General features: G+C 41.6%; 1 protein-coding gene across 1 annotated transcript; it reads right to left on the bottom strand.

Moving 5' to 3' along the window:
- Positions 1 to 425: 425 nt before the first annotated feature.
- LOC134225336 (mitochondrial import receptor subunit TOM40 homolog 1-like) lies at positions 426 to 17,718 on the bottom strand. Its single transcript, XM_062705311.1, has 2 exons — positions 16,971 to 17,718; positions 426 to 1,233 (listed from the first exon to the last, which is right to left on the bottom strand). Exons 1-2 carry the CDS (start codon positions 17,514 to 17,516, stop codon positions 811 to 813), a joined length of 969 nt encoding a protein of 322 aa, XP_062561295.1. The 5' UTR covers positions 17,517 to 17,718; the 3' UTR covers positions 426 to 810.
- Between the last annotated feature and the right edge of the window lie 5,615 nt (positions 17,719 to 23,333).

The raw sequence follows: 23,333 nt of genomic DNA on the forward strand, positions 1-23,333 counted from the left end.
GCAATTAAATTCATCTCGTTTTCGTCTAACGGTAATGTGGTGAGTACTAATAATACTAGCAATGTGTACTATAAAAGAACAAATTATTTCACAATTTTAACAATATGCAGACACTTGACTTATCAACGTTGACCCCATCATCCGTGGACAGGGTTTTTTGGATTTAAGGGAAATTCGAAATTTTATTATAAAAATAATAATATCCAACTTTCTCAGATTTTTTTTTAAATCCTAGAACTTGAACTTGGGATTTTGTAAATTTATTTTTTATTTCCCACCCTTCGTTATACAAAGAGAAAAAGGAATTTATATTTGTTCCTGCCTTATTAGATCTAGTGAAGTTGAGCTACACACATCTTGGTGCATGAAAAGGGCAAAAATCAAAAAGGTTTTCTTTTCATTCCTTTCCACTGATGAAACTAGCATCTGTTGAACCATTTTATTGTTACGTAAAAGGAACCGTAATATTAAGCACAACTTAATTTAGTGACTGTTGGCTAACAACAATAATGCTTCGAGGATCATGTGAACTACAACGGGAGGTAAGACAAACTAAACATCAGTGTTTTCCAAGCGCATTTATATTTAATATTTACTCTTTATTCAGATAGATCCTTTGTCATTTTGTAATGTATCCGCTATATTTCATTTGCTTTCATTTTATGCTAACAGACTAATATTGTGTTTCATCCCCCGGGGTCACTGACAGCTCTAAGAATGTCACTCTAGAGGAAATGCGATCAAACTTGCACTTCGAAGTGTGGTTTTTGAACTCTGTTTAAAATGCCCAACAAATGTGTTACCTTTTGTTCAACCGATGATTAGTCCGCACCCCAACCGGAACTGGTTTTTGGTGTGATTTAATATGCCACTAAGCGCGAAGGTAAATGGCAGCGGTTGTAGTTTTTTCTCCAATACGGCCGCCACTGACCAGTTGGTGTCAACCATACCGCGGAACACAAGCTCTGACTTTGGCAGGTCGATCTGGTAGCCCAAAGTGGCTACGGCTTCCTGCATCCGGAGACTGGTTTCTATCTCGACGCCCAGTTGCAGTTGATCGCTGGCTTTCTGGTAATAGCAGACGTGTAATCCGGCGAGCCCAATCGTACCGGACCAGGTTCCAACCTCGGCAGCGTACCGCGCGGCAGCGGACATTATTGCTATTTGACCACCGGGCACTTGTGGTCCATACTGATATGCTAGCTCTCCGCCGAGCGCTAGTTTGTTGGTTACCTGCGAAGGAAAAATGTTGAAAGTTATTTTCTTTTGGAAATGATTGTAGGGTTAGGCGGGGCAAGATGGGTCACGGGGTAAGATGGGTCAGTGCCATTTTTAAGCATCGTATACATTTTAATGTGGAGATTATGACTTTGTAGGAGGAATAATTTGGTTCTACTTTATTGTCACTCGATTTGATGATGAAATTTCATTTTGGTAGAGTATGACAAGGTAAATTATTTTTCAGTATTGTTTCTTATGCGAAACACATTTTCTATAAAACGTGTAATCTCGTCGAGCAGTCTTAAAACATTTTTAGTAATATAGTGAAAGTATTATAAGTAATGTTGTACTAACTGCATTGAAATAAATAAATTTGGTCGAAAATTAAACATTCTAACACGAACTTGCAAATGGGGCAAGATGGGTCAGCACATACTAAAGGACATAGTTCGTATTCAAAACATATTTTTCATTGCTGATGTGATCATTCTAAGGTTACTTTTGAGCATAATGATGTTAATTTGTTAATTAAAAATGTATATTTTTGTCTTTAAAAAAGCAATACTCGTTTTCATGAGAAATTACAGACATTTTTAAATGTAGTGCCATTTCTTAATCCGAGGCTTTAAAATCCTTTTTTATTCAATAACATCATTGGCATTAAACTCATCTATCTGTGTGTAATTTAATATTGTGAATAAAAACATTATTAATTCAAGACAAAATTTTCAAAACGACTTATCTGCTTTTGTAAACAAAGATTCAAACGACGATTTGACGAATCTGATAGCTCTCCCACGCAAACAAACACCATCAATAGGTAGGTGAAGGATTCCGCTACCAGCTGATGGTGTTTTGAATTGCAGAATTTAAAGGTGACCCATCTTGAACCGCTGTTTGGCCCATCTTGCCCCAGCATTTTTTGATTGACAGAAAAATAGACTTCTACTTTAATGACTGAAAATGAAATAAAAAGTAGAATTTTTGTTATTTCATATCGCTGGCTTACAGATTATGAGCTATTCTTATAGATCCACGTTGAAAAGCTACATTAAAATGTTTCTATTTTAAGGCATTGAGGGTTCGCCTTAGGTGACCCATCTTGCCCCATCCTACCCTACTATCTGTATTATTTTCAATCAGGCAATGAAGAAGTGTATAGGGGAAAGTGGGGCAAGATCGCTATATGGGACTAGACAGCCAACGTTGATGACTCAAGTGAGCATTATTATTGCAAGTGATGGTTAACAATAATGTAGCTATACAACTGAAAAACGCACTTTGTCAACCTCATTTGGTCAGTAAAGTAAAACGTAAAAGTAAAACGGAAAACATTTCATATCAATTCAACCACACATTTGTTGTAGGATATTCTTAGTTATGAGGTAGTGGGAAATCCAATACGATTTTTAATCAGTTAAATCTGCTAAGCGAAAGCTTGGAAAGAAAAATGGGTATTTATTTGTTGGCACTTGGTGCGATTTGTCAGAACCCCGGCCATTTGTTCTTGAAATATTGATTTTAAGATGGTTTAGTTGGAATTCGAATTTTTTTATAATTTCGTAATTACATAGTTTAAGGTTTAAAGACTAAATGAATTATTTTTCAGCACAAATTAATATCTACCAAAGATAGTATATAACTAAAGCCTATATATATATATAATTTGAGGAGATTTACAGTAATTATTATCAAAAAGATATAAATCTTTGGATATATGTCGACTTAGGCCGGTATTGCTAACTGTATTAGGAACAAAGTCATCTCCAGGATTAAGTTGCGCCTAAACCTTAAATGCATTTAAAAATTATCAAAATAGTTTCTGCCTAAATCTGAGATGATTTAAAATAACGGATATGGTTTTAATCGCAAAAAATAGCTTTAGGTAAATTAAGATATTGTCGTAGAGCCAGTGGTCAACAGATCAACATGGAATACGAAATTTTCTAGTGAAGCATCTTTGCACATAATCCCTAGAAGTGCAAGAAATGTGTCACACGTTCTAATTGAATTCAGAACACTTTTGATATAATGTTTGGTCCTTGCTCGTCTTGTCCGGAGGGGTTGGCCATATCGCCCCATATGGTAAATATAAGCAACATAAAAACAGCTGTTTTTAAAACAGTTTATAAGATACTGAAACGCCATTAATTCGTGTTAATTGATACATATGTGAAATACAGGTCATCGTAAAGGTGTTTCACGGACAAATCAGCAGATTTCGAAGAAGTTTCACTATTTTATAAGGGTTACCGCTTATGATGGCCATGTTGTCCCACTTTCCCCTACACAAGTAAATATCTTCGAGCTACAACAGAACTATCGCAATTTTGAATACAACGCAGGAAGTTATAGACGAATACTACAGTCCCACATGAATAGGAATCCCGGTATGCTACATATCGTATATGTATACAGAGATGATAAGTGAGAGACTTGTTCATTCTCTTTAGGATTCAGTCCCTGCTCAGTAATGCCAATTGTGAAGAAAAAGATGTATCGCGTTAGAGGGTTAGTAAAAGAAGATCGATAAAGCATCTTTTTAGGAATCCACCCATAAGATTCAACGAAAATGCTATTAGTTTTTGCTTGGGGATTCCCATGGTCTCAGAATAATTTGGAAGCGTAATTCCATACTACAAAAGGGGTCCCGTAGCGTGGTTGGCTACACGTTCGCCTTACAAGCGAATGGTCATGGGTTCGATTCCCAGCCCCTCCACCAAACCCTCGTTAGTCGCCGGAACCGCAGCCCAAACGGTGGCGTTTTGGGGTACGCGCCTTACTAAATGGTGGGTTGACATCAAGGAAGGAGCGCCCATTAGAGCTCTGGTCCCCACAAGTTTCTATCTCACGCTTCCACGGATCGTCCGATGGCAAAAGACCGCCAGCTAAGTGTTGTGTACTTAGCTGGTAGTGCAGCCTGGGCACTGTTGTCCTTCTGATATCAGCTAGAGTGAGAAGGTACCCCTCGAGCGTCTGTTCACCAGGAGGTGTGGCTCAAACAGCGTCTGCGAGAGTTAATGAATAAAGCTTCCAATGAATGATTAAATTGGTAATGATTAAATCATTTAACTCTATGATTAACGATTATGATTGATGATTTATTCATTTTTGAGAATGATTAAAGATTACACACTAACTTTTTCTATTTCGAGCTCGGCAAAATTGGGCACCGCTGTAGCTCAGTAAATTTCAAAACTGAACTTCGGCAGAAAATTTTGTTTATTACTGATTCTCAGCAAAATATTTGCTGTATCTCGGCAACTGAAACGTCACTTTTAATGAGATCTCGGCAAAAATTATGTTTGCTGAAAGTCGGCGGTGCCCACCCAGGGTTGCCACATTTAAATCTGTATATTTTCTCCAAGAAATCTTCATATCTGCCAAAAAATCTGTATCCATCTAAACCCAATCAAAAAGGTTTTTGAGTAAACTTTGTGTTGAAAAAGATGTAAATTCAATAATATGTGAATAGAATCTGTCAAAATTCCGTCATTAACTGTTGTAGCCATATACGCAACAGCTTTAGTGGACCAACCACATTGCTTAGTCACACTAAACCCACTAAACAGAACTACTGAATAATTGTTTCTGGATATGTGAAAAAGGATCTGATTTTCTTTAATTATTGCTTGAGCTTTTTCTGAGACCCCTGTAATCAAATATAGTCTGAACACTTTTTACGGTGCATAGTCTGGTTTCAAAATCATTGATTCGCATGAACTGTTAATAAAAAGTAAAACTAGAGTCAACATGTTCTTTCTCTTTAAATTAAGATTTTGCTAATTTGAGAATAGCCTTCAATAAGATCAGTTTGGCGAAGAATATAAATTTATAATCCTCAAACCTCATAGAAAACAAATATTTATTAATAGTAATTATTTATATAAGTACTTAACTCTTCAGGAAATCTGTAAAATCTGTAATTTAGCTGAAAATCTGTATATCTGTATATATAGATTCTTGGTCACCGCTCTACCCCAAAAATCTGTAAAATACAGAATAATCTGTATATGTGGCAACCCTGTGCCCACCTCGGGAAAATAAACAAAACATGCTGAGATCTCGGCGGAAAAATTTAAGTGTGTATGATTAAAGAAAAAAATATTTTTTTTACGATGATTAACGATTATGATTAATGAACAAAACGTTTGAAGTATGATTAACGATTACCGATCGTGATTAAATGTTGACAGAATATGTGTATGATTAATGATTAACGATCGATATGATTAATGAATAGTGACAATGAATAATCAAATTGAATGATTTGCATAGTGATCCATAGTCAAGAAACCTTTCTTTCAAATTGGGTTATTGAAAGGTATAACATTATATGATTATGATAGCTATACCTAAGGTGGCAGCCCCACCAGCGCGATGTAGGTAACGCGACCCCGGTAAGGAAGCTTACTGAAGCCTCTCAAATACCACGAAAAATGGAGATAGAAGAAAAAGAGAAACGTTATTTTTGGCAACCGACCCGGCAACGAAATAAGGACTATGATTGGAAACTCGGTACCTGGAATGTCAGGACCCTAAATGAACCTGGACGAGTGAGCCTTCTGGCTCGTGAACTGCAGAAGGTTGGAGTGAACGTGGCCGCTATTCCGATGGCCTAGATCCGGAGAACGTGAATTCCGAGCCGTGGACCCCACGACCAACACTGCATTCAAGTATAACATCTATCACAGCGGCGGCGGAAAAGCAGAGCATGGAGTTGGTTTCGTAGTGATGGGCAAGCAGATGAAGCGAGTGATGCGGTGGAAACCCATTAGCGAACGAATCTGTGTGTTGAGGATACGGGGCAAATTCTTCAATTACAGCCTAATCAACGTTTACGCACCGACAAACGATAAATCCGACGACGTGAAGGACACGTTTTATGAATGTCTTGATAAAGCCTATTGGGAGTGCCCAAAGCATGACGTGAAATTTGTTATCGGAGGCGCTAACGGACTTTTTCCGTCCCATGATTGGTAGGGAGAGCCTTCACTCCGCTACCAATGAAAACGGCCTACGGCTAGTAAATTTTGCTGCTGCCAGAGGGATGGCCATCAGTAGCACCTACTTTGCACGAAAGAACATCCAAAAGCACACCTGGAGACACCCAAATGGTGAAACTTGCAACCAGATAGACCATGTTCTGGTGAATGGGCGCCATTTCTCGGATGTGATCGATGTGCGGACATTCAGAGGTCCGAACATTGACTCTGATCACTACCTCGTTATCAGTAAAATTCGATCACGGTTGTCAAATGTATCGAACGAACGATCACAGCGAACGATGCGTTACAATATCCAGCGATTGTCGGCGGAAGAGTATCGGCTGAGTACCGCCAGAACCTCGACGAACTGATAAGTGCAATCAACGTTAGCGACAACATCAACGATCTATGGGAGTCGATCCATGGAGCGGTGAGCACAACTGCACGAGAAGTGGTAGGCACTGTACAGAGGCGACCCAGGGCGGAGAAGAACATTGCCAGAAGCCGGATGTTGGTGTCGGGTATCCGATCGAATAGAGATCGGTACAAGGAAGCAAGAGCAGCCGAAAAACGAAGCCACCGCAGGAAGAAGAAAGAATATGAAGAACAAGTGATTTAATCACTAATAGCGAGGCGCAGGAAAAAAAGAAGCAGAACGATATGCGAAAGACAGCGCCATTTCCCGTCATGTGCAACGATCAACAAGGGAATTTGCTGACAGATAAAACCGAAGTGGGGGGTCCCGTAGCGTAGTTGGCTACACGTTCGCCTTAAAAGCGAATGGTCATGGGTTCGATTCCCAGCCCCTCCACCAAACTCTCGTCAGTCGCCAGATGCGCAGCCCATGCGGTAGCGTTTTGGGATGATATGGACTGGCAACGATAACAATAAAGGCAATGGAAATCTAAAAATAGTTTCTGTGTGGATTCTGCAAAGCAGAATACCACAGTAGATCTCGGCACAGTAGCGGTTAAGTAACACAGAGTGCCTAAAACAAATAAATAAAGGAATAAAAAAATAAAATAGTGGCTGCCAGGTTGAAGCAACACTTCGAGACTTTGTTGAATAGTGGAAGTGACGGTGCATCGGTGAACAGAATAAATAATGTAATGCATCACCCTGCTTGTAAGAAGTGTAAGTTGCGATTGTTTTCTTCAAGTCGAGTCAAGTACGAGACACTTAAGACGACCACACAGTTGTGGTTGAAATACGTATCTGCAAAGATATCGAAATAATTGGTAGAATTAAATGGAGAGTACAAAACTCGTCTTAGACGGTTAAAAAAGCTGTTAAAGAGCTGAAAAACAATAAGGCTGCAGAGAAGGACTAGCTCCCGGCTGAAGTCTCAAACATGACAGTGAGCAGCTTTATGAAGTTCTGCACCATATTATGTCGAAAATATGGGAAGACGAGGAAATGCCTGCTAGCTGGTTGGGCGGCCTCATTTGCTCTCTCTTTAAGAAAGTGCACAGACTAGAGTGCGCCAATTATCGAGGAATAACCCTCCTTAATTCAGCGTACAAAATTATGTCCCGTATTCTGTTCAACAGATTGAGACCGCTTGAAGAGTCCTTCGTCGGCGAATACCAAGCAGGTTTTCGTGAGGGCCGATCAACGACGGATCAAATGTTTACCCTGAGACAAATCCTTGATAAATTCCGGGAGTACAACTTGCAGACACATCATCTGTTTATTGATTTCAAGGCGGCGTACGATTTAGTGAAACGGAATGAATTATGGCAAATTATGCTTGAACATGGTTTTCCGGCGAAACTGATACGGCTGAATCGTATAACGTTGGACGGATCGAAATCAAGTGTAAGGGTTGCGGATGAAATATCGACGTCATTTGTTACCTTAGATGGATTAAAGCAGGGTGATGCACTCTCGAATCTACTGTTCAATATAGCGCTCGAGGGAGCGATTAGGAGAGCTGGTGTGCAAAGAAGCGGTACCATTATCACAAAATCGCATAATGCTCCAGGGATTTGCGGACGATATCGATATTATCGGAATTGATCGCCGTGCCGTGGAAGAGCCTTTGCGCCTTTTAAGAGGGAGACAGCGAGGATTGTACTCACGATCAATACCAGCAAAACGAAGTACATGGTCCGTAGTCTGCAAACGAAAACAAAACTCTTGCTGTATACTACTCTAATTCTTCCAGTGGCTTTATACGGCCATGAGACATGGACGTTAAAGGAGGCTGAACGGAGAGCTCTCGGAGTGTTTGAGTGTAAGGTGCTGCGGACAATACTCGGCGGTAAACAGGAGAACGGCATCTGGCGGCGTCGCATGAATCACGAATTGTACCAGGTGTATAAAGGGCTGGATATTATTAAGCTTATACAACACGGCAGACTACGGTGGGCTGGTCACGTTGTTCGTATGCCGGAAGAACGTCAAGCGAAGATAATATTTAGTAGAGAACCCGGAAGAGGCCGCAGGCTTCGTGGAAGGCCGCGTACACGATGGCTTTTTGCAGTTGAAAAGGACCTGAGGGCGCTCAATGTTCAGGGCGACTGGAAGCGATTGGCCCAGGATCGAGTCCAGTGGAGAAGGATACTCCATTCGGCGTAGGTTCATCGAAGAGCTGTAGCCCATCAAGTATCAAGTAAGTAATTTTGAGAGGATGAAGGAAGCCTACATCAGATTGAAAAGACGAAGTATATGATAGGAAGAGGCTCAAGAAAGGACAACGTAAGCCACCCACCACGAGTTTGTATTGGTGGTGACGAAATCGAGGTGGTTGAAGAATTCGTGTACTTGGGCTCACTGGTACCCTCCGATAACGATACCAGCAGAGAAATTCGGAGACGCATAATGGCAGGAAATTGTACGTACTTTGGACTCCGATCGAATAGAGTTCGCTGCCGTACTAAACTGACTATCTACAAAACGCTTATTAGACCGGTAGTCCTCTACGGACACAAGACCTGGACGATGCTCGTCCATCCATCAACGCGCACTGGGAGTTTTCGAAAGGAAGGTGCTGCGTACCATATATAGTGGGGTGCAGATGGCGGACGGTACGTGGAGGAGGCGAATGAACCACGAGTTGCATAAGCTGTTTGGAGAACCATCCATCATTCACACTGCAAAAATCGGAAAACTGCGGTGGGCCGGGCACGTAGCCAGAATGTCGGACAGTAATCCGGTGAAAATAGTTTTCGACAACGATCCGACGGGAACAAGAAGGCGAGGTTCATAGCGAGCAAGGATGATTGGCGGACCCTCCGCAGACTGCGTGGTTGGTCAATTAAAAATCCAGAGCACAACGTAATAACTTGAAAATTATTTTTTTTATGCAAAATCAAATAAATCTCTATACCTATAAAAAATAAACAAATTCTTTTGAAGCAATAGGGTAACTATACTTTTAGTGGAGGTAGCACCAATTGAAGAGGTAGTACGATTTTTTTAGTAATTATACACACTACGACAGTTTCAGTTGATGCTTTAGCGGTTCTCAACCTTTTTCTTAAGAGGTACGCTTCGAATCGAACGCAATAATTGAGATACCTCTTATCTTTATCACCCTAATGAAAATAAGCGTAACTAATAATATATATGAAAAACGGCTCAGAAAACTAACGGGATATATGGGTCTCCATTGTTTTAACACATTTGTTTTAATTTTTCGTTTTTTTCGTAAAAACTTCCAATTTAAATTATGTTTATACGTCAAGCTTCGTACAAAACTTTGAAGATCTGAGCCTTTTGAAAGGAGGCTTCCGAGTCTCTTAAAGGGAGGCTTTTGAACCTCTTGAAAGGGACTTTCGAGTTTCTTGAAAGAAAACTTCCGAGCCTTCTGGAAGGAGCTCAAGCCTCTTGAAAGTAGGGTTATGATCCTTTTAAAAAATGGCTTCCGAGCCTCTTGAAAGAAGGCTTGAAAGGAGGCATCCGAGCCTTTTAAAAGACCTTTTGAAAGGAGGCTTCCGAGTCTCTTAAAGGGAGTCTTTTGAACCTCTTGAAAGGGACTTTCGAGTTTCTTGAAAGAAAACTTCCGAGCCTTCTGGAAGGAGCTCAAGCCTCTTGAAAGTAGGGTTATGATCCTTTTAAAAAATGGCTTTCGAGCATCTTGGAAGGAGGCTTACAAGCCGCTTTGAAGGGGGCTTCTAAACCTTTAAGAAAAAAGTCCTTTGAGCCTCCTAAATGGGGATGGATTTTAGTTCAGAAGCATATTCTTAACATACCAATATTTTTCTAATTTTTCTAAATCAGGATGGAACTAACAAAACATGGTCAACAAATCGCTCAGCTAACCAAACGCATTGCTGCATCTTCTCCGGTCCTTCAACAACAAAGTGGCTCTACCCGCCAACCTCCATCCAAAAGACGTCGTCAAGAAGACATAGGGTCGCATAAACCTCTTCTTGGTGGCACGAAAATAGTTTCCGACGCTAGCGTAATAACCGTACCTGAGCCAATTCAACTGTTTTGGGTTTACCTTTCTCGTATCCATCCAAGCGCTAAATTGGAAGCTGTTGAAAAGCTAGTAAAGGATTGTTTAAAGTGTGAGGAAGCTGTTAGAGTCATTCCTCTTGTAAAACGAGGCATCGACACTAGTCGTCTGAGCTTCGTTTCCTACAAAATCGGAATCGACCCCAAGTTTCGAGAAGCAGCTCTTGACACTCAAACCTGGCCCAAAGGAATTTTATTTCGCGAATTCGAAGACAACAGCTCAAAAAACATGTTCTTGCCTCTGCTGAATACGCCAACCATCACGATTTCTCCCGAAGCCGGCTCGTTCCAGTTTACGACACCCTTATCCGGAATAAATCTAGAAGGTTAACTTATTTCAACGAACCTACATCATCTTCACTACCGGGACGCACGCTTGCCATCAGTACTGAGGAAGCCCCTAGTCGACTCATCACAGTCGAGCCATTCCTGCCAGCGATCTTCAGCCGTTCCGGTCCTGTGTTTGAGCTCGGTGAAGGGGTCTTCCGCACTCCCTTGAAGGTAACATGGCACACATGAAGGTAACACTGCTCTGCCTGAACAATCTGCGTTTTCCAGCGCTCTCGGTAGTATCAGCCCCGTGGAGACAATAGACCATGGGGATTGATCGTGTGCTACATTGACCATCCATCGGTTTGTCCCCGTTCCTCCTGTTGGTGCCTCTTCTGTATCATCACTGGGACGCACGCTTGCCGCTAGCACTGAGGAAGCCCCGCACCCCCCCAACGCAGTCGAGCCGTTCCCGCCAGCGTTCATCAGTCGTCCTGGTCCTGCGTTTGGGGCTAGAAATGGGGTCTTCCGAACTCCTGTGTTCGGCAAGTATGAACAACATTCAAATGGGTCTGTTCCTAAAGCTGCACTGTATTCTAGTGAACAATGTATCTCGCATATCTCCACGCCCTCCTATTCGCCCATCGTCGCTTGCTGGCCAGTCGCCTCTGCAGAGTGTCCAGGACGCACCGCAGTAAGCTTCTCGGGAGATTTTCCCCTCTATCCCTCTATCTCAGTCGCGCCATCTGCTGCCAGAGTTCATCCAAGTCGTCCTGGCCCTGAGTTGTGGATTGGAAATCTCCCAGCACCTTACTCCAGGCAAGTACCTATGCAACAATGAACATTCGCTGCCTGATTCGGATCTAACTTCCAGCAGTTCTCCGGTAGTATCATCAACCAGGTCGATCGATCGCGACACCGATGATCTCTTGATTTACTACCAAAACGTAGGCGGTATCAACTCAGAAGTAGACAGCTATCGTCTAGCAACATCAGCTCAGTGCTACGATGTTATTGTCCTGATCGAAACTTGGCTTGATGATCGCACACTCTCGAGTCAAGTGTTTGGTACTGAATACGAAGCGTATCGGTGTGACCGAAATCCTGAAAATAGTAGGAAATCTACTGGTGGCGGTGTCATCATTGCTGTACGGCGTGGTTTGAAGGCAAGGCTAATTGAAAATTCCACGTGGCAATGTTTGGAGCAAGTCTGGATATCCATCCAATTGAAGAAGAGCGCCATTTTCCTTTGTGCCGTGTACATACCTCCAGATAGAACACGTGACGTTGACTACTTAGATACCCACTGCCGTTCCGTCTTCACCGTAGTCGAGGGTATGGCAGCGGCGGATGAGCTTCTTGTCATTGGCGACTTTAATCTTTCCGGTGTTTCGTGGAGACCGTCTCACAATGGTTTCCTCTATCCCGATGGACATCGGTCAGTATTTCACTCGGGTGCTTCGCATCTTCTCGATGACTACAGCACGGCGATGCTATCTCAAATCAATCATGTAGCGAATGAGAATCAACGTTGCTTGGACTTATGTTTTGTGAGCAAGCAAGATGTCGCCCCGTTCATCGCCGCAGCTCCAGCTCCCATGGTTAAGCTCGTCCCTCATCACCCTCCTTTAGTTGTCCGAATTCCGGTGAGCCTGGCCAACGAGTTCAATGTATTTCCCGCTTCCGTATCATACAACTTTCAGAAGGCCGATCATCAAAGCATTGTCGACGTACTATCTGATATGCCTTGGGACGCTATACTTGCCGATAATGTCGAAAATGCTGCGTCGACTTTCTCGCATATCTTGGCATACGTTATTGACCGACATGTTCCCAAAAAAGTACACAAGAATAGCTCTCATCCGTCCTGGTACACTCGGGAATTAAGAGAACTTAAAACTGCCAAGAGAGCCGCCTTAAGGAAATACACTAAATACCGCACGTTTTCCTTAAAGGATCACTACGTCAGACTCAACAACGCCTATAAACGGGTCAGTCGTATATGCTATTCCCGATATCAAAGTGAGATCCAAACCAATCTCAAAACGCATCCTAAACTGTTTTGGAATCATGTCAACAAACAACGCGGGGAATCTGGCCTACCTTCCTCTATGACATTTAAGGGCGAAACTGTATCATCACTGCAGGAGATCTACAGACTGTTTTCGCTAAAGTTTGCTGACGTTTTTACCGATGAACAGCTTACCGACAACGAAGTACATCACGCAGCAGACAATGTTCCCCTATATGGCCATGTACTAGGTGTTATCGACATCAGCGAAGAAATGATCTCCTCTGCTGCATCAAAACTAAAGTCATCGATCAAACCTGTTCCCGATGGTATTCCATCCAATTTCCTGAAAAGACACATTTCCAGTTTGCAGTATCCGTTGCTCCTCCTGTTTCGGCTTTCCTTATCCAGTGGCATCTTTCCTTCATGTTGGAAGATTGCACAAATGTTTCCTGTGCACAAGAAAGGGAACAAACGTGACGTGGACAATTATCGAGGAATAACTTCGCTGAGTGCAATATCAAAACTGTTCGAACTCGTTGTGATGGATCCTCTGCTTTCTCACAGCAAGCAGTATCTGTCTGAAACTCAGCATGGATTCATAGCCGGTCGCTCTACTAGTACTAATTTATTGTGCCTTACATCTTTCATCACGAACAGCATGACGAAAAGAGCTCAAACAGATGTCATCTACACAGATCTGTCAGCTGCTTTTGATAAGTTAAACCACTGCATCGCTATCGCCAAATTAGACAAGTTAGGAGTAAATGGCACTCTATTGGAATGGTTCCGATCATATCTATCCGGCCGCCAACTAACGGTTGCTATCGGCGACTGCAGGTCTGATTCCTTCGTGGCTACATCGGGAATACCCCAAGGAAGTCATTTGGGTCCGTTAGTCTTTCTACTATATTTCAATGACGTGAATTTTGTACTCGAAGTTCCCCGCCTATCGTATGCTGATGACCTGAAAATGTTCTTGCAAATCCAATCCATCGAAGATTGCTATTTCCTTCAACGTCAGTTAGAATCCTTTGCCAATTGGTGTAACGTCAACCGTATGATAGTCAATCCGGCAAAATGCTCGATGATCACTTTTTCTCGGATTAAAATCCCGTTAGATTCGACTACACGCTTTTGAATACCAGCATAGAACGTCTGAGTCATGTCAAAGACTTGGGCGTAATTTTGGATTCCCAGCTGACGTACAAAATGCATATCTCATACGTTGTAGGTAAGGCTTCCAAAACCCTGGGCTTCATCTTTCGGATGGGTAAAGAATTTTCTGACATTTACTGTCTAAAGTCTTTGTATTGCTCACTGGTGCGGTCGATACTGGAGTATTGCTCCGCCGTTTGGAATCCCAATTATACGAACGTTGCCGAACGAATTGAGTCCGTGCAACGACGCTTCCTACGATTTGCTCTGCGTAGACTACCGTGGAGAGATCCATTACGCCTGCCAAGTTATGAAAGCCGCTGTCGGCTTATCGATCTGGAGCCGCTAAGAGAACGCCGTAACACCGCTCGAGCTGTACTTGTTGCAGACGTTTTGCAAGGCCGAATAGATTGTAGTGACATTTTGGAACAGATTAATATTAACGTACAGCCGAGAACACTTCGCAATAACGCTATGTTAAGAATGCCATTTCGTCGGACTAACTACAGTATGAACGGTAGTATTGAAGGATTACAGCGTATATTCAACAGGGTTTCTACAATATTCGACTTCAACCTGCCTCGTCAGACGCTGCGTCGAAGATTCAAAGAATTTTTCACTTCGCAATAGATAGCTGTTTTAGTGTTTGTGTCCATTTTTTTTTTAAGTTTTTGACGATATGTATACTTATATCTTATATCTTTTTTTTATTACCATCATTAGGACATAAGTAGTCTGTTGATGTAGGCCTTAAATAAATAAATAAACTAAGATATAGGGTAACCGGCGGTAATGTTGACCCTGGATGTAACATTGGCTCATCATGCAAATTAATCAATATTTCAGCGATAATACGTCGATTTGCAAGGAGATATTAACCACTGCTTCTTTAAAAAAATGTATCAAACATATGTCTGCTTTATTACGCTAAATTTATACACTTCTTAAACTATTAAAACAGCAATTCTCTTGCGTGAAAAATCCCTTATGACTCGATTTTTCAGCAGCCATGTTTTGTTGACTTATGCAGGCTGGCTGTGCTAGAGTTTTTTTTACTGGAGAAAATAACCGAAAGCTGCGGATAGAATATCCGATGCTTGCGATTAGGTTGCTGAGAATCTTTGTAAAAACCGGTTAATCCACTCAGCGGTTAAGTTTCATTCGCAAATTACATAACGCTAAACTTGACCATTATCAACCCACACCAAGCCTCTATTAATGCTTCATGTATGGTAGGGTTCTGAAATTTATAAAGTCCTTATTCCACGCTCAGACAAGTACCCTCCCACAACCTAAAACGTCATGTAGTTTGTGAATGGGCCCAAAAGATATTTTAGTTACTAGATAAAGATTGTCGCTGTCGTCGCTGTCCGGAACATCTTTTGCTGGCGAGGATAGGGGAACTAAATGTCAAAGAAGGAAAATCCATACGATTTGACAGCTTGGTACCCAACATGTTCCGGACAGCAGAACAAAGGGAACCGAAGCGACAATCTTAATCTAGTAACTAAAATATTTTTTATGGGCCCTCACGCCTTTTCTCGAATCACGATACAATCGTTTTCATTCGCAGAACAAACCAAAAATAATCGCCTACCTTACGGCTTCCACAAGCACGATTCAAGCATCAACACACCACACACAACACGAACACGCCAGTTCGATACACAATTTTCTTCATAATTTCACAAATGAATTAATTAGTGTATGAATATTTAGTTTTATCATCATTCGCACCAATCGTACTAACATTTTCTCATTTAATATACGAAAGATACAATGGATCGTATGTTTCATCCGACAAACTTTCAACATAACATTTTATTCTTTTCAACAACTATTTTTCCCATACCTGATTAGAATAGCAATCGGATATTTATCAACGACCGAAGCGAAACATTAATGTGCTTCAACAACCTTGATAGAAACATCCGATGCGAGAACAAGTGCGTTAATAATATATGAACGTATTTCGTTCCTATAATAGACACTCGCACCGGTGAGCATAGTCTTAGAAACCTCTCAATTAATAACTGTGAAAGTACTGAATGAACACTGAGCTGCGAGGCGGCAATGTCCCAGTGGGGGATATAATGCTAAGAAGAGAAAAGATAAGATCATGTGAAGTAATTTAGACTGTACAATTTTTGTACAGATTCATCATATTAGAGCCCAATTTTTCGTCATTGCAAAAATAGCGTGTACAACTTGTTGCAAAACTCGGTTTTTTCAGCACTCCTAGTTTAACGTAAAACTTGTACTGAAAAAAATCTTCTTTTTTTTTGCAACTAGTTGCACACTTATTTTATGTTCAAAATTTTTCAATAACCATATTAATACGTGTCCAGAGCAAACTTAAGGTCACTTCTGACGGAATCCAAGTTTCAAAGTGCTCGCGTTTTCAGGGGCACACCACTCGATACGGGGGCGTCGCACAACTGTCATTTTTGTTGATTTAGCTTTGCTGCGTCGCAGCATGCGTGAAATAATAAAAATGACAGTTGTGCGTTGCTTCCGTATCGAGTGATGTGCCCCTGAAAACGCGAGCACTTTGAAACTTGGATTCCGTCAGGAGTGACCTTAAAAAAAAGTATAGTACAATATATATGTTGCAAAGAAAGTAAATAGCGATAACAACAAAAAATGGTGAAATCAAGTGGCAATGACTTGTCGTTAGCAGCGGTAAATCTTGCATAACACGACCTGGCCTTTGAAAAACGCTCAACTTTTTTTTTATATAGTTTTAGGAATTTTTAAAATTAATGAAAACTGTAAAACCTCAAGTGAGATACTTCAGATAGGAAAAAAGTCTATGCGATTTGTATATTAACAACTACACAAAAGATCAAATAACTTACCGCTTGTAAATAATGCGCCACCATAACTCCGGAATTGTTTATAATGTTTGGATTGCCCACGGTGAGGGACGCAGTAAAGTCCTGACCCTTGTAGTCCGTGGTCAGCTGTGCGGCAGTGACTTTCTGATTCTGGATTTGGGAAGCAAACTTGCACCGAACGTTCGGAGTCAGCTGGTGAATGACGTTGGCATTCAGATTCCCGGCCGGATCGATATCACCCAGTATAACCGGGAAAGCCTCCGATGGGGAGAGTTGCTTCGTGCCTACGTAGGTCGCTCCGAATCGGTATCCACTCGTGTTGGAGGAGTTGAGGTTAATGGTGTGGGACACTTGAAAGTGATTGCTAAGTCCTTTATTGATCATCAGCTTGGCGCCTTCGAAGTTGGCTGGCATGACATCTTTGCACTTTTTATGGAGCTCTTCCATCGAACCGGGGTTCTCCAAAGGTTTCTCTGGCTCCGGGCTGGCAGGGATTGGTTCTGCTGGGGCGGGAGGTGGTAGGCCACCGGCAGCGATCGGTTTTGAAGCAGCGAGCACGTTTCCCATCGCAATTCTTTTCTACAGATAACAACACGGAGCAAACAAATCCGTTCTGGATTCCTTGCACTATTTTCTACACTTTATAATTTAAACTCTTTGATGAGAAATCCGCATCGATTACGCAAAAGATAACGCACTACCGAGCCGAAAAACACGAATCGCATGAAAAAAGTCTCACACGCGAGCTATCAAACGAAGATGCAACAAAAATTGACATTTCGATTGACAGAAGCTGTTACGTAATTAGCAGTGGTGCCAGCGTGTGAACAAGCGGAAGGGGGCGTCCATCAGTTTTGCGCAACACATTCAATGCACGGAAAATAATAATAGGGGTATAAGGTATTGTATTTTGCATTGGAACTTTTCGTACACTACTAAAAATCCACACATATTTCTAGATTGCTTTGAGAATAGGTCGTATGTGCAAAAGAGAGGCTCTCTTTGTTCACGCTCTTTTTCGCTTGTACATAAGCTAATTTTGCATATTTTGCCACATTTTCACTTCAGAACGCTAGACAAAGCTATAATCTTTAGATATCTGCCAAGAAATCTGAAGTAAACTTTATTATAGGTCTGTAATAATCGAAAGAGAATGGAGGCAAAGAGAGACTCTCTTTTGCACATACGACCTATTCTCAAAGCACTCTAGATTTATTGGCAAAAATCCATAGATTTAACTCATGATGTATATCAGCGCACACATAACCATTCTCCACGCGAACTACTAATAAAATATATATCCAAATAAATTTTATGTGTGGTCTCGAATTAGCAATTATTTAATTTATGTGTGGTTCTAAATCGATTATATTAGGGTGGAGCTATTGCAAAAATTTATAACGACGACACATATATCTTATACAGATATTTTTGGCAGTGTATCGTCGCTGAAAACATTTACACTTGTCTTCAGCGACTGCTTCCCCGATAGACCATTTGTACATGTTAATCACTCATACATAAATAATACTGTCAAAACTTGCATTTGATAATAATAAAGCTAAAAGCTCTATTTTTTGACATCGACACACAACCAGTCGATATTAATTGTCAAAAATTAGGGTTACCAATTGATAACTCTCCCCTTGTCGCCAGGTCTGGTGCTGAGGGCTCGGCGCGTAAACCCAGAGGTGGGAATAAAATTTTGAAATTTATACGCAATATTGTATGTAGCCAAGCGGACACCAGATGGCGACCCGGATTAAAAATACCATAGAGTTGCAATAAAATATCATAAAAATAAATAGAGGTAATAAACTATAGAGGACGATTGTCGCTGCGGTTTCCTTTGTTATTGTTCCCAAACATGTTGGGTACCTATCTGTCAAAATGTTCTGATTTTTCCTTCGTTGACATTTAGTGCCCTATCTTCGCCAGCAAAACATGTTTCGCCAGTGACGACAGCAACAATCTTCCTCTATAGTTTATTACCTCTATTTATTTTTATGATATTTTTTTGCAACTCTATGGTATTTTTAATCTGGGTCGCCATCTGGTGTCCGCTTGGCCACATACAATATTGCGTATAAATTTCAAAATTTTATTCCCCTATTACCAATTAAAGTGCCATATTGTTGTTCCAATAGACGTACAGTAAATTCTATTGCCAGTAAAATATTGGCAATAGAATTACCAGTCGGGATTCGCTGGTTGGGATTTTAATACTTGGGTCACTTTTTAGTTGGGCCTCCGCTGGTTGGGCCATGGCCCAACTAAAAAGCAAATGTACGTCAAAATTCAATGTAAACACGGAAAACGGGATTGTGCGTCACTGGATATCATTTGTGATGTTCAAGTCGAAATACACGTGTTCAAATGGCTGTCAGTTGACCCAACTAAAAAACGAACAGTGGGTAATGCCTGTGACATAACCGCTAAGTGGACGTAGGACTTGACTTGACCATGCCTTTAAGATACATAATATGTCCAAATTTCTCACATCAACTATTTTGGATAAATAATCGGCGTTGCATACCATTCCTTGGCAAAATCTTCTCATCAAACCGACACAGAAATCAAATCTACCTCGAACAAGAATCATCAAAAACAATTCAGGAAGTATCTGTCCGGTCACAGAATATTAGCCTCGACAGTGGCAACCTTCCCACTGAAGGACTGCCTGAAATAAGCCACAAGTTGGCCCAGCAGGGGATGTAGGGCCTCCTAATCCGTGCGATAGCGACTGAAGGAGAACATTATTTTTTAACTCTTAGAGCCTTGAAAAAGGCTGTTTGCTTCGGCTAAGTGCAAAAAGTAAGAAAACGATCTTTTCAAATAACCGCGAATTTCTAGTGATGGTATAAAAAAGGCTGAATGCTCTGCGAGTGAATGCACTTTTCTTTTATACCTTATTTTGAATCTTCTCTGCTTCCTAATTGGTGGGCCAATCAGCCAGTGTCTTGTATCCCGCTTCTTTGTCAGCCAAAGCGTCATCATCATCAACGCGTTTGAGAAGGGCTTCTTCTTTTTTACGCTTGTTGCTCGCTGCTGGCGTCTATTTCCTAACGGGACTTTTCGCTTGATACAGGCCAATAAGCCGGGCAAGCGAGCTTAGAATTGCAGTTCAGGTGGGAAGTATACGTGTTCTTTTCTGAGACAACATTGTTAGTAGTAGATGGAAGGAAACACCCGGACATGGGATTTCGGGTGATAAGATTTAGAATTGGTAACATGGGACGATCGGGACGATCATTCAGTCACGTTCGCTTTGTGTGCGGTCAGTGTCAAACAATGTTTATCTTGATATTTCTCGATCAATGCCAAAAAATCCAACATTTGATGATTTTTAATGTTTGAGCTGTTATCGGTGTTTTTTTTAAATCCAAATATCCTAATATTATGTGAGAGATTTGGACATCTTATGTGTTTTTAGGCATGGTCAAGCGAAGTCCTTCGTCCACTTCGCGGTTAAATCAGAAAAATTATCCACTGTTAGTTTTGACGTTTTTTATGAAAATCACGCATAAAATTCTATCACTAGAATATTGGAGTTGGCACCCAAGTACAATTTCTATCCCGAAGGGTATTGAAAGCTTTGATATTGATCTCTATTATTGGCTCTCTGAAGAACCGTTTGTTTTTTGGACATACATGCTGCATCATGTGGCTTTTCTTCAGCCTGTCTCGGCTCATCACCGATGCCGGCCGGTCTCGGCTCGACTCTGCTGCTGCTGCCGGTATCTGCTCAGCATTGCTGCTTTGTCGGGTCTGTAGGGTGGACTGCTGCTGTACTGGCTAGGTTCCGGCTGATGATGGTGGCTTCGATGGTGTCGAGCCGAAAAAGCGGTCGGTGCAGACTTCATTCCCTGATGCGGTTGCTTCGCTTGTCCCGGTCAGAATGAAAGGAAAAAATCGCGTTGCGCTATTTTATGGCTTCTCGGCAGACCCAGCGGCTGCTCATTCGCTGGTGTCTGCACCAATCAGAACGTCGTAATGGAATGATGCAAGAATTATGCGGTACCCATATTTATAGGTTCACTTGATCTCAATGTTTTTCATTGAAAACAGTTTCATGCCTATTGAAACAAGTTTTTCGGGTCTTATCAATCATGGACATGGAAGGCATACTTGAAATCTGTCGATTGAGGGGCTTACCGCAGAAATTCGTCCATTGAGACGAACGCTATTAACGTTTAAAATCTGAAAAATATATTAAGCTCGTTTAGTGGAATGTATTAAACCGTCTAAGACGAATTAAGTACTGTCCATTTAATTCCACCAGTTAATTTTCGTTATCTTTGCAGATGGTCGAAATACGTATCTGCAAAGATAACGAAAATTAACTGGTGGAATTAAATGGACAGTACTTAATTCGTCTTAGACGGTTTAAAATCTTTCAACACAGCGTAACGCGGTCGATTTGAATATTTTGAAATGACACCCGGTATAGTAAAGAGAGACGTAAGTCCTACGTCAAAACCGAATTCGTTGGTTGGGAGGAGGTCGTGGCCCATCCAGCGAATCGCGACTGTACATTAAACTCAATTGTAATGGCGAAAATTTGTTCGAGAAAAAATCGATTTTTCTATTGTACAGATACATAACAACCCCTATTTTATATTGTAAAAGTGCCATTTACAATAGGCTTCAGACTACGTTCAGACTGGTGATATAGCTACTTGATATAGAGAATCTTGACATGAGACGTCATATGCATTATTTACAGTGAAAATTAGATTTGTGAACTTTGATGTCAAGCTACTCTATATCAAGTGATATAGCTCGTAGTCTGGATGGCACATTATGGTGGAAAACAATATTCTTTAATGTTATTCTATTGTGAACCACAGAGTTTACCGTAATTACTATTAATTTCAGCGTACTGTTACAATAATTTCTATTGTAATTCTATTGGTTTTTTTTATTATGGGATCCTGGCCAATCGCTTCCAATCACTCTGAACGTTGAGAGCCCTCAGCACCTGCAAAAAGCCATCGTGTACGCGGCCTTCCCCGAACCCTACGGCCTCTTCCGGGTTCTCTACTGAATATTATCTTCGCTTGACGCTCTTCCGGCATACGAACAACGTGTCCAGCTCACCGTAGTCTGCCGTGTTATATAAGCTTGACAATATCCAGCCCTTTATACACCTGGTAATACGCCTTTTCATCTCGCGGGTAACATCAGTATCGCACGTCACTGTAGTTAAAAGTACTCAAATTTTTCTACAACTTTAAATTTTTCACCATCCAGCACTACATCACTACCATCACCATTAATGAACCCACGGTGATTTCCAGCTACCATGTACTTCGTTTTGCTTGATCGTGAGTCCCGCTCCCTCTTAAAAAACACAAAAGGCTCTTCCACGGCACGGCGATCAATCCCGAAAATATCGATATCGTTCGCAAAGCTCAGAAGCATTTGCGATCTTGTGATAATAGTACCGCTTCATTGTACTATTGTACACCTGCTCTTATAATCGCTCCCTCGAGCGCTTTATTGAACAGTATATTTCAACACGTCGAAGCCGAAGTACATGATAGGAAGAGAGGTCAAAGTAAGCCACCCACCACGAGTTTGTATTGGTGGTGACGAACTCGAGGTGGTTGAATAATTCGTATACTTGGGCTCACAAGTGACGGAGACGCATCATGGCAGGAAATCGTAAGTACTTTGAACTCCGCAAAACGCTCCGATCGAATAGAGTTCGCCGCCGTACCAAACTGATTATCTACAAAACGCTTATTAGACCGGTAGTTCTCTGCGGGCACGAGACCTGGACGATGCTCGTGAGGGACTAACGCGCACTGGGAGTTTTCGAAAGGAAAGTGCTGCGTAACATCTATGGTGTGGTGCAGATGGCGGACGGTACGTAGAGGAGGCGAATGAACCACGAGTTGCATCAGCTGTTGGGAGAATCATTCATCGTTCACTCCGCGAAAATCGGAAGACTGCGGTGGGCCGGGCACGTAGCCAGAATCCGGTGAAAACGGTTCTCGACAACGATCCAACGGGAACAATAAGGTGAGGTGCACAGCGAGCAACGTGGATCGATCAGGTGGAGGAAGATTTGCGGACCCTCCGCAGACTGCGTGGTTGGCGACGTGCAGCCATGGACCGAGATGAATGGAGAATACTTTTATGTGCAGTACAGGCCTTTCCGGCCTAATAAATAAAATAAAATGTCACTTTTTACAGTTGAAACTTCAGCACGGTGTTGATTTGTAGCCTTACCGCTCGCCTAAGGAAGGCACTTACGTTTTCGTTTTGAATTTTATGCCACTTGTTAAACTTATTCATTGACATAAGTTTCAATTTTGGTATGTGTTGGGGATTTTGATTTTTATTTCTGTGATTTTTTATATCTTTTAAGTTCATCAC

This window comes from Armigeres subalbatus, chromosome 3 (assembly GCF_024139115.2).
Source record: "Armigeres subalbatus isolate Guangzhou_Male chromosome 3, GZ_Asu_2, whole genome shotgun sequence".
Taxonomy (NCBI): Eukaryota; Metazoa; Arthropoda; class Insecta; order Diptera; family Culicidae; genus Armigeres; species Armigeres subalbatus.